The following is a 12,200-nucleotide window of genomic DNA, read 5'->3' as shown; positions in this document are numbered from 1 at the left end:
TACAGCATGGCTCCACCTCCAACCACATTAATTGTAGCCTCTAAAAATGGACCCTTGTTAAGAGATGTACATGTTATACACAATTAAGACCAAAAAGTCTAAATATAGGTTACCTTTTTAACACTTCAGGTGCCCTCTCCCCCCCCCCCCCCACAAAAAGGTAACAAAAGATGTTGAAATGTGCCCAAACGTAGTTATCTGAGCAACATTGATTTCATGGCAACAAAGCTTCCCTGTACTGCTGCAGATGCTTTGTGAACCCAACCAGTCACATCAGAGAGCAAGCAGTGAAATCCTACCCCCTACTTACCTTAGCCTTAGCTCCAATATCGCTAGCCATGACCAACGTCTCCCAGCGATGCCAGGAACCATATACCTTCCTGATGTAGACATAGTCATAGACTGTGCCACGTTTGGGGATAAGGAGGTTACGTGCAAACTTGAGATCCTTGGGCCTGGGATGACGACCAGCTGTGTCCATATCACACAACTGCTTGAAGAATTCACTGAAACTGGGAAATTATCAAAGAATTGCAACTTTTCAATAGATTTATTTTAAAAATGTGAGTTTTGGAAGGACTTACCCTTGCATCTTCCTGTAGCAATCAGGTGAAATATGAACATGGGCACTATCTAAAGGATCAGTCTGATGCAGTCTTGAATTGATTCTTGATCATAACAATAATTACAAAAATATGATAACATCCAAAATCGGGAGAATACTGCTCATTGACCTATCATTTCTGGAAAACAGGTTTTGGTGTCAAATTTAGCCCCCCAAAATAAACAAATTAGTAAAACAAACAGAACTCAGTTTCAACCCCCCCCCCCCAAAAAAAAACTCCAGGAATTGGCAGCGACATTGGAATGGTCCAATTGTGCAAAGGCTGTTCTAAATCGCATTTGCACCAATTAAACCACACTTTATTGCCAGACTTCTCCAAAGATTGGCTGAACTGATCGGAAGCTTTACTGACTTACTGTTCCCTCGAAGAGTGGTCTACGGTAGCCCCTACAGACCACACCAGTGAGAAGAGGAAATGGCAGACCAGCATGTTGGTCCTTTCCTCTTGAATCTTTTGCTCTGACATGGATTGATTCTGGGCCTCCACATCCTCTTCTTCATCTTCCTCACTATCAGATTCATCACTGTCATCAATGAATATCAGTGATTAATAACTTCATTTATAAATGTCAGTTCACCTATTAGATATCACTTAATCCAATGAAAATGAATCTAGCTTCTAGCGCAAAATTTGGCAGACTTGGCATTCACAAAATGATGATTAGAAAATGTATTTAGGTAAAAATGTTCAACTTTATAACCTTATAAAAATTCAGACTATTTATGCCAAGTATGCAACCAACTTAGCTAAATGTGGTAATTACCCCCCCCCCCCCCAATCTCTCTGTCTTTACCACTTAGCCTCAAAATGTGATTTTGAAAGTAACATATCTTATTCCCCCCCCCCACAAAAAAAACACGAAAATCTTAATGTAACCAACAAGCAGGAATTGATACGGTCATCTTCTTAAATCTGGTAATGAACAAATCCCACTCATTTACTGTGACTGCGTTTAGAGCTTGCAGCACTACATGACAATTATAGCCTAATCACGGCATGTGATCACCATATCACAAGGCCCCCCTTCTATGGAGAAACCATTGTGAATGCTATCATACAAAGCACGTGACCTGTGATGGATAATCTGAACAATAGCTGGCACAATTTGCCACTGAACAATAGGTGGCACAATGTGCCACTGAAGGGGCCTCCATGTTAGCTATAGAAGTGATAGTGTGCATGGATTACCCTATAGGCATGACATAATGAGATATGAAAAGGCCCAAAAACTTGTTCACGGACGCAGTGATGCATGATGAGATCTTTCACTTTTATGCCGTGGTAAAGCTATGTAAAGAAAACACTCCTGCAATAACCACAAAACAGAGTTGTTACATGATCTCTCTCGCTCTAAAAAAACAAAACACCAGTCAACAAACAAACAAACAAACAAACAAACAACCCAACACATTTCACATTACCGTCACTAATACTACTAATAAATTGAATATAGAAAAAGGACAAAGTACAAGTAAATGATTGATTTGCTATTAGTGGTGGACTGGTGGTAAGCTCTACATGGTCCAATTCATGCACAAGACAGAAGCAAAACTAGGAAAACTTACCAAAAGGGTTACAACAATAGTAAAATATTGATAAATAGAAGATGGAGAATAAGAGAAAATGAAATGGTATTTACTTTTACTAAACATTTATTGCTTTACATTTAGTAACTCATTTAAAAATGAAAAGTCTTGTTCAAACTGTGAGGGATTGACTCCATTTCAAGCCTGGATATACTGTCACTCTTTGTGTACGGTTGATACAGTGGTATCTTTCTGTCCTTCCACTTCAGTGACTTGGGTTAGAAACCTACCTGTGCCAACATGTAGACTGGATTTGTAGTTTCTACTTGATTATGTGGCCCCCCCCCCACCCCCGGCATTTTCTGAGATTTTCCTCCCACCTCCACAATGGAACACTTTTCATTACTCCATAAGTTTGGGAGATGTACTGCTTTGGTTTCTTGCAAGAAAGAAACCATGATTAATGGTGATAATGTATTTTTTTTAATTGTGAATCGAACCCAAAAAGTGCTGTCTAATTGGAATGAACTATAGTTAATCCAAGCCAAAGCTTTTTCCTTGGGAATCTTGAGTGGACTTCAACATAAGTAAAAAATAACAGCATTGCTGTTGAAACCCCTCAGCCAGAGTCAAGTTATCATCCGGAAACCATTAACCTTTAACCCAACATGGTGACCTTGACCTTTGACCCCAGAACCAATCCCAACATGCCTGTACCCGGGGGCAACCCCCTACCTAAGTCAGGCACCAAAATCTCATTTCCAACTCAAGTTATCATCCGGAAACCATTTACCTTTAACTCACCACGGTGACCTTGACCTTTGACCCCAAAACCAATCCCAACTTGCCTACTCCCAAGGGCAACCCCCTACCAAAGTTAGACAGCAAAACCTCATTTCTAACCCAAGTTATCATCCGGAAACCATTTACCTTTAACTCACAACGGTGACCTTGACCTTTGACCTTTTGACCCCAAAACCAATCCCAACTTGCCTACTCCCAAGGGCAACCCCCTACCGAAGTTACAACCCCAAACAACATTTTTAACTCAAGTTATCATCCGGAAACTAAGCTGCCCGCCCGGACGGACGGACGGACGTTCCAGCCAGACGGAATTGTGGGGTGATAGCATTGTGTTCCCATTATCCCTTTTTCTAAAGATTCTCTTCTGGGGGGATGTTTTTCTATTTTGAAAAAAGTGGGGTGATGTGTCCTGAAAGGAACATCACCCCACAAGGGTGGTATGGTCAGAACGTTCCGACGGACGGACGGACGGACGCCCTAGGCGATGACAATACCCCTCGAGCCTCTCGGCTGAGGGGTAAAAATGATGTAAGCAGGGCAGTTAAGACCTGTCTCTGGTGAGTAAGAGACTACCTAGCATGCAATAATGTTTTCCTCTGATTGACTTACATGTAATATACTAAAATGCAATAGGTATCAATAATTGAGTGCCTTGCAGAGGCTGAAAGGTGTAAACACATACTACACAAACTGACAGGTACGTAACAAAAACAAAGAAAAATGGATATATCAACCCTCAGGTGAGGTTAACCACATGTAATCATGGTGTAATTAAACCAAGAAACTTACCTATCCCGTATGGCCCTAGGACATGAGTAGTCAAACAGTTACCATCAGATTCCCACAGCATGACCACACAAATGAACAGACAAGGGTGCCAAAAAAGAAGTGAGTTAATTTCAAAGTACAGTTAGCCAGTCAACAATTACAAGCAAATTGAAACAGTAGTTATTAGTTAATCTTCACATCATGACTGTAACAAAGGGTTTTTACTACAAATGTAGCATTTGCATGCTATTCATTCTGCATAACAAAATTACTCAATATTAAAGGTTAATGAACAAACCACTAATCAATTCAAGCAACAATTTCTCTGCAAAGTTTGTAGAACTAATCACACATGACCATCTGATAATTCTCATTCACTATTTGTTAATATTTAAAACAGAAGATTTTTAAAAAGGACACAATGTAAATTTCAGATTGACCCTTTTTCTTTCAATGTTACAAATTAATAAGGGTCACTTATATCAAGTAGTGGCTGAAACGATGTCTTGTGTGCAAGAACAATACAATTATACTCAAACATTATATTTGTATTTCTTCCAGTCAGCTATTAGTGATTGTCTTGTCCAAGACTGGGAGATGATATTGGTTTCAAACAAAATAAGTTAACCCCAAAATCTTTTGCCTTATCAAAAAATCCAATAGTTTCTATTCACTTCCTTCAATGAGTTGAGTCGTGAGTAACAGACAAACACCAATAATAAAAGAATGACATTGTCACAGTTGATTGGAATAGCTTGTCAATGGACTTGAGACTGGATAATATGATTGCAAAGTGACAACTGGACTACATCTCTCATGCAGGGGTAGCATAACCACCTAGGTGTTTCAGATTATTGTTAGTGATGACAGCATGTGTTCCTGACTTGATCAGGCACTTTTTCTTGTGGACCATGTGAACTTTCCGTGATTTGAGACATTCGTTTACTGTCAATAAGCATCAGTGAATGACTTACTTGACTTCATCTAGGAGACAGGAAAACAGCTTCAACATGGACATTGTCATGTGCATGTCAGACACAGCCACAAGCTGACGACACTGCTTGGTCACATGACTGAGACACGGCGGCAACAGCCAATCAAACATCATCTGAAAACAAGTTAAAGAAATCCACTGTGATGCCCACAGACATTGCCTCACTTGCAATTGAGAGATACCTCAGATTTAGTTAGTTTTTCCTTGAGATATTTTGTTCAACCATGTTTTGTGTTTCATTTGATAACAAACTTCTTTAATCTACCTTAACTACATGACGGGCATGTACATTGTACACTAACACTCAGAAAACCTGTTATGTACATGACATGTAGTGACATGTAGAAATCTAGTGATTGACATGCAGAATTACTGTGAGATTCTATTTTCTACAGCTTGCCAAAGTTCAGCTGTGTTGCCTTTAATGCTGGGAGACTGTAGGTTTGGGCTCTCCCAATCAAAACATAGTCTTTACATTGTTTGTCAGCGGCACTTCACTTTGCCTCAATCGGCCCTTTCATGAAAAAACAAAGAGAAAATAACCAACTCTACAAACTTCATGTATGTTTTATACTCCTAAATGGAGTGGAGAGGAAAGAGTGATAAATCCCTTGCACAAGGGTGAAAGTACCACCGACTGACAGACTTGTATGACCCATGACTCGGACTTGAGTCACGATGACAAATGACTCCGACCCTGAGGACTCGGACTCAACCTGCATGACTAGGGACTCAACCAAAGGTACCAAAAATCACTTTTTTTAACAATATAATTAAATATTATTTTGAAGACGATCCTCTCTTGAGCAAGTGATACAGTCAGTGTGGTGCAGAAGAAATGCATCCAAAAACTGTACACATACACACGTGTGGCTGGCTTGTTTCCGATACATTGATGTGGGAACTCAATGTATCGAAACATGTACCCCAGCGTCCACACTTGACATCGCGTAAATGCAAGCTTAATTGATAGTGTTCGGTACCAGATTATCCTTTCCAGACAATGGTGCCTTGCTTTATTTGACATGTTATACATGTATTTCCAGTTCAATAAAATAGAGAAAAGCTGTGAAAAATGGAAACATTTACATTGTGAGGTTAAAAGGAAGATACAACATTTGCAAAAATCAAAAAACGAAACGATCAAATTATCACGAAACACCTAACTGGATAGTTAGGGAATGACAGTCTAAACCATCCTGTAAAATCATGATTCTCTTGGTGTGCTGACATTTTCAAGAAAAACTGTATTTTTCTAACACTGGTCGGCCAACTATAGCGATGGAGAAAAGTGGTTCTTTTTCAGCAAAAGCAAATGTTGTACATCCCTTTAAGCAGTACCTCAAAATTGATATCCAATTTATATTAAAGGTGACTCATGACTCAGACTCGACATTCATGGCTCGGGACTTGGACTCGAGAGAGGTGACTCGGTCTAGGACTCACACTCGATATTTGGTGACTCAAATACAAGTCTGCAGGTCAATGCTGGATTTGAATTGGTTTCTAGGACTACGCAACATGATCTTAACCAACACATGACAAAATGTCAAAATTAAACTTTAGGTAAAAACAGACAGAAATAAAAAGGTCATCCACGTCTATATGACTGCTTCCTGGTTTGCTCACCTTGATCAGTTCTTTCTGTGGTTTGGTCAGGAAGTCTGGTAACTGGTATTCCATCCATGATATAACAAGGGGTTTCCATCCAAGCTGTACAGGCTCCATGTAGATCATGCCACATCTATGAGAACAAATATTTGACAGGCCATTATATTCACGAAGTCAGACTATTACCAAGCTGTTACAGACATGACCATGTTGAACATGCTACGAGTAATTAAATACTATTGACGTGTTATCTAACATATCTATTTTGATATATCTAAGCTAATACTCTACATCTTAGGAAGAGTCTCCTAACTTGAAACAGTCGATAAATTGACACAATCCTGGTGCAGATCAGCAGTGATTCTAGCCCATTTTGGTAGTTTGTAAGCAGTCGCAAAGGCAAATGTTCCGCACTTATAGTATTTTAAAGCAGTTTGAACAGCCTGTTCACAAATATAACAGGTTGGATTCCCAGTGAACCATTCTAAGTATTTTGAGTTTGGAGTCACTCCATTATTTATATGTTAATAATATCTCAGAAATACATCTTGAAGCATCCCATTTTATTTCTATGGTTCTCATATTTTTTTGCCTCTGAAGTAGGGTCGGTCAGTTGAAATCTTTAAAATTTGAAGAAAATCATTGCAGTCGCTCTTGCATGGCTAAATTAAAAAATGCTAAGTGTGTATTGTCTCCAGTTTTGTTTATTGCAATGACTTTATCATGAGTTGTATCAAATAACATCGAAGCTAATAGCTTGAATTTTATGTCCATTATCTTTTTCTATAATGGGGTTCCCAACATGGAGGTCAGTGGTAATAAAAATGTTTTTTTTTTATTCTTGGGTCAGGAGCCCAAAATAAGGTCGGTCGGAAATGAGAACCAAAGAAGTAAAAACGGACGCCCTAACATTATCATATCTGATACTGATCTTCTCCAACTGGTCATTAATCTCAGAAATTACATTCCACTGCTTTTTTTTTATCTAAATGATTTAATTATTTCTATTGAATGTAGTATTTCTGGAAGGAATATCATGCCTTGAGTTTATCAGTCATGACCTACCTGCTGACAGTGGCTGGTGAGGCTTGTTCTAAGTCTTTTGGCTCAAAGATCATATTCTGCTTGTTATTCATCTGAATGATCTCACCACTCATCAGACACAACTGTAGAGAAAAGAAAGTGGAGTACTTTGTAATAACTAGAACAATTCAAGCTTTACAAATGTCAGCACCTTTCAGACCTGTTGTTACGTTATCAAGAGCTCTGAGCTGAAAGACAGCTTTGAGTTTTCATTTCAGTATCTCAAGCCATCGATGACATCAAAGGCTGGATGATTCTTGATCTGGGTTGATAACAGACACATGGAGTTTGTTCATGCTGCATTGGCCCCACGCCCTGCAGGCTATGAGAAATGATGATGATGATGATGATGATGATGATGATCTTGGAGAACCTACCTTTTTATTATCATCCAGTACAGTATTCATGTTCTCAATCCACACAGCGTCTACCGGACCATCAAACACACACCATTTGCGGTCATGACTTGTACTAGCAGCCTGTTCTCTGAAGATGTTGGCCAGCACACCATCTGACCACTCATGGGAGATGGGGTCAAAGCGGCCATACAGCTGACCCATGGTAATAGCTTTGGGATTTAGAATTTGATAGTTGACCTGTAGTTGGAATGAAATTGGACAATAGTATTTAAAAGGCAAATTTGTTTATTTGTTGTTATCCACTGAAGTAACAGCCTTGCTTGTGATGTTATAGTATAATGAGGGTTGGACTCAGGTTAAACATAAAAGTGTTCATGATCACGCTGGATGCACATTCACGCAATATAATAGCAAGGTTCATTTTTGTCTAAGGCTCCAAAAACAAATGAACTGGTCAAATCATTATGTTTTAACATATCAATTTGCATACAACAATATGCCATTTAGCTATTCAAACTGCTCATGCACACATTTCATTCATTTATATATTTATATATTTTCAGTGGAAAATGCAAGAAAAGATAAGTCCGAGGTTTGCCTTAAATGGATATGAACACACATACTAAAATTTGTATCCTTGTGGAGACATTTCTTTGTTCTCGTGTACTAAAGTTTTCGAGTTTGAAAGTTCAGTTTCAAAATGCTCTTATTTTAACCAGAATTAATTTCCTTGGCTGAAATTCGGACTTAATATCCCTTTTCTAAAACTCTACCATTTGCAACAAATCAACATACCTTGGAAATTCCTAGTTTTTGAGTAAAATCCATATATCCATTTCATGAAAACCTTGTGGAGACGTATTCATCTATAGAAATTGCCCTGTGGAGACGTATACAATCTTTTGTTCCCTATTGTGTGCATGTCTCCAGAGGGTACGGTGTATCAGATCACACGCAGTTGAGAAACCAAACTGTTTTTTTTTTTTACCTTTCGCTGTCACATTCGCTCACCTTAAATTCCTCCATTAGCTTGTTGGTGTGTAGTTCTCCCAAGGAGTCTGCCAGCACCTTGAAGGCACTTGTCTTGCCTCCGATGGCATCTCCGACAATCATCAAACCATGACGGACAAGGATCATCTCATAGATCTGATAAGTAAGGCACTTTGCTTGATTAATGGATTGAACATCACACACGATCCAGAATTCTAAGAATTAACTCACAAAAATTTTCTTTCTCAATCAATATTTGCTTGCCATGTTTACAATTTCAAATTCAACCATATATATACGCCATAGACAGGTTCCGGTCCTTTCATCACCAATTTGGCTATTATCTATAAAGCGCGTGGTAGGAACCAGTCTACCATTACTGCATGCATGATGCTTGTACTTTTAGTCTGTCACCACCATGAAGGGAATTTGTTGATTGTATCGGTAAAAAACATCAATGAGGATTTCCTTCTGAATATGGCGATTGTAAGTAAGCAAATGGACAAATACGGACAGCAGAAATAATATAAGCATTTTTGACGTAAAAAAACTTGTTGAGAAGCATTTGTATTAATGCATTTTTTTACAGTTTTTTAACTTGCCAATAAGAATGTTAGCGTCAGGTACTTAAATAGGGTTGGTCAGTAACCGGAAGCAGAAGTACATTTTTAACAAGGGAACTGGTTAGTGCCACTATCGGCATCAATAGGGTAAGGACGGGAACCAGTATGCTTGCAGTGCAGTTTTGTTTGAGTGCAAAAGCAACCCATAACAAACATAATTTCTGGAAGGTTGCTGATGAACAAAATAGAAACAGTTTGTACGCACGCAATGTATGTAAGCATTTACTGCAAAGACCAAGGGAAACCCAGACTTGAGCCAAGTCTATCTGTTAGTTGTTGTCTCTGATGACAAGATAAGAGTAGTACGACAAGTATATTGATCTCCTGCTAAAACAAGGACTATTTTAAAAAAATTTAAAAAAAGATATCTACATGAACATGTGTCTTACACTATGTTCACCAAGAACAATTGAATGGAGTCCCAGGGCTTGCTCACTTACCTGAATGATCTTTTCAATAAACCAAGGTACGGGCTGAAGCTTCTTCTTTATAATAGTGTTACTTAATGTCATCTCTAGTTCACCATAGTCTGGCCTGGGCATCTCCAGTCCAGGGAAGAGGTCTGAGATGATACCCTCAAACAGCGGGATGTCATGTGACAAAAACTGTACAATACAAGGAAAAAAAGAAAAGAAATCAGATTCCGCTTAAAACCATTCTACTAGAAAAAACTGTTGTGAATATTTTGCTATTTTGCTAGATTTTTAATTTTGCATTTAAAGATCATGAAGTTGAAGTTCCTGTGCCACTTCAGCATATCTTTTTATGGTGTTTTTGACCCTATGATTTGAAGCAAAATACTTTTTTCCTAATGTTGCATACTTTAATACTTACTTATTCAATGCTTTTCAAAGCACAGAGAAAATGTACACTGGCTCATTTAGGGACTCAAACCAAAGACCTAAATATCAGCAGTGAAAAATATAACATTATCCTCATCAGTTGCATGCATTCAGGATTTCGCTACATTCAGTTAAAATGTTGCTATGTATATCGCACATCATTGGTGTGTGTGGAACATATGTGACGTGCTAACAAGCACATGCATGTAATGTGCCCTTACTGATCCTACATTCATTGAGCAACAGGTACAACACACACTGACAGGAGATAGTATTGCACTGTGTCGGTAAAGGCAAGATATGACTTTGTTTTACCTTGGGCAGATTGACATCCTTGATGGATCTGAGTACCAGTATATCTTCAGCAGTCTCTGGGTGTTTGAGCTTTAGGTTACCAGCTGCTGTTAGAACTGATTTCACTGCTCTCATACCATAGTCATAGTGATGTTGCGATGATAACTACAAATAGATAAAGATATGATATTGAAAGTATCAGTTTCTGTTTTTGTCTTCCGACGAACCAAAACCATCACTCCGAGGTTATCTAGTTTCAAATATTTTTAATAACTTGCTAAAAAGCAAAACCCCCAAATATCTGGTTCTTATTACTACTGTTAACAGGCCACCAACAACCACAAAGCACCTGTTCTGAGCAGAGTTTGTAGGTAGCTACAATCTTAGTAGACAGTGACCTAGCAGCCACAAAACCCATGGAGTACAGGCTGATCTCAGCAATCAAGGCATAGTCTGGTACCATCATGGCAACAGTCCGGAACAAGACCTGCAACAAATATGTATATCAATTGATATTTAATACACGGCCAAAATGTCCCGATGCAATACCTTGTACCTTAACATGCTAAAATAATTTAATCCACACATTTATTGACCAAATAAGGGAATTTTGACCAGCCTTATGGCTGACAAGTAAATATTATGGCAAATGATGATATGCTTGTCTTTACTCCATACTTCTATCAGATTGAATCCATTAAACAATTGTTGTCTGCTTTGATGTAGTTCATGGCATATTCTTAACCTGAGAGGTGATGGTACTAGAGGGAAAACTGAGGCTGGCATTTACCCCCAAGGGCATACAAAACCCATTCAAAGGAATGTAGCAAAAAGCAGCAGGGACAAAAGTACTGCCAAGTCTTTGAGACTGATCAATGTAATGTACCCAGGGAACACAAGGTGATGCACTCCATCATGCCCCGTGTGTGCCTGACAATATGGCAGTCTGATGTGAAAACATTATCCAGGTTAGATCTGTACTTCTTGTAAGTTACTCAGTTCATCACACAAGTGCAAGATTCCTGAAAGCTAGGCCTCGGTTTGGCAAAGACAGTAACTGAACAGCTCTTCAGAATTCAAAACAAAAATAGCGTTTGGCAAATTGCGTTTATAAGTCAGCTGAAAATGATTCACACGTCGAGGTGCACATTATCAGCATTCCAGTCAAAGCATAACAAATCTAGAGGTTTGAAGAGTCAATTCTGTAGCCAAGCATGCAGGCACTTCAATGCTCATGTGTCTTGTGAAGCATGACCTGTACTGACCTTGAGGTTGTCTGGTAGTTCTGCCCTTCCTGCATAGCCAGGGTTCATGGTAATGAACATAGTACATGATGGATCCAATGAGATTTCTGTCCCCTCAAACACAAACTGTGTGACCTGTTCTGCTACAGCTCTTTGGATGCTCTGTATCTGCTGGGCTACTACTGATAAGACCTGCAAGATAAACAAAAATAATAATCAAAAAAAAATCAGTTAAAGATTGAAAGCGTTCAAGATCAGTAATTTTAAGAAAGCTCTGTGTTTGATATCAAACACAGGCCAAACTCAAACAGTGCACATAAAATTGATTACCATCTTTGGGAATTAACAATAAGTGTTGGCATCACTACTTTGTTTGGTAGGAGATATATGTCAGGCATGCAGTAACACAAAAGCAATCAGATCTTAACAAACTCAG

At 38.8% G+C, this 12,200-nt stretch overlaps 1 protein-coding gene across 15 annotated transcripts in view; it reads right to left on the bottom strand.

Moving 5' to 3' along the window:
• Positions 1–12,200, bottom strand: part of LOC119741854 (dynein heavy chain 3, axonemal-like) — a 146,206-nt gene that overhangs the window by 65,287 nt on the left and 68,719 nt on the right. For 14 of the 15 annotated variants that reach the window (XM_038217770.1, XM_038217780.1, XM_038217843.1 and 11 more), the window contains exons 27-38: positions 11,786–11,956; positions 10,870–11,007; positions 10,542–10,685; positions 9,825–9,989; positions 8,783–8,917; positions 7,790–8,008; positions 7,395–7,495; positions 6,348–6,462; positions 4,699–4,832; positions 3,746–3,760; positions 982–1,149; positions 311–512 (exon numbers count right to left, since the gene is read on the bottom strand). In XM_038217770.1, coding sequence (XP_038073698.1) covers positions 311–512; positions 982–1,149; positions 3,746–3,760; positions 4,699–4,832; positions 6,348–6,462; positions 7,395–7,495; positions 7,790–8,008; positions 8,783–8,917; positions 9,825–9,989; positions 10,542–10,685; positions 10,870–11,007; positions 11,786–11,956 — 1,707 coding nt within the window. The remainder of the gene's footprint in view (positions 1–310; positions 513–981; positions 1,150–3,745; positions 3,761–4,698; positions 4,833–6,347; positions 6,463–7,394; positions 7,496–7,789; positions 8,009–8,782; positions 8,918–9,824; positions 9,990–10,541; positions 10,686–10,869; positions 11,008–11,785; positions 11,957–12,200) is intronic. The other variant, XM_038217802.1, reaches the window with a different exon arrangement.

The sequence above is a fragment of the Patiria miniata genome, unplaced genomic scaffold, assembly GCF_015706575.1.
Source record: "Patiria miniata isolate m_02_andy unplaced genomic scaffold, ASM1570657v1 HiC_scaffold_11, whole genome shotgun sequence".
Classification (NCBI taxonomy): domain Eukaryota; kingdom Metazoa; phylum Echinodermata; class Asteroidea; order Valvatida; family Asterinidae; genus Patiria; species Patiria miniata.
The sequence above is the reverse complement of the archived record's forward strand: the minus strand, read 5'-3'. Positions and strand labels throughout refer to the sequence as shown.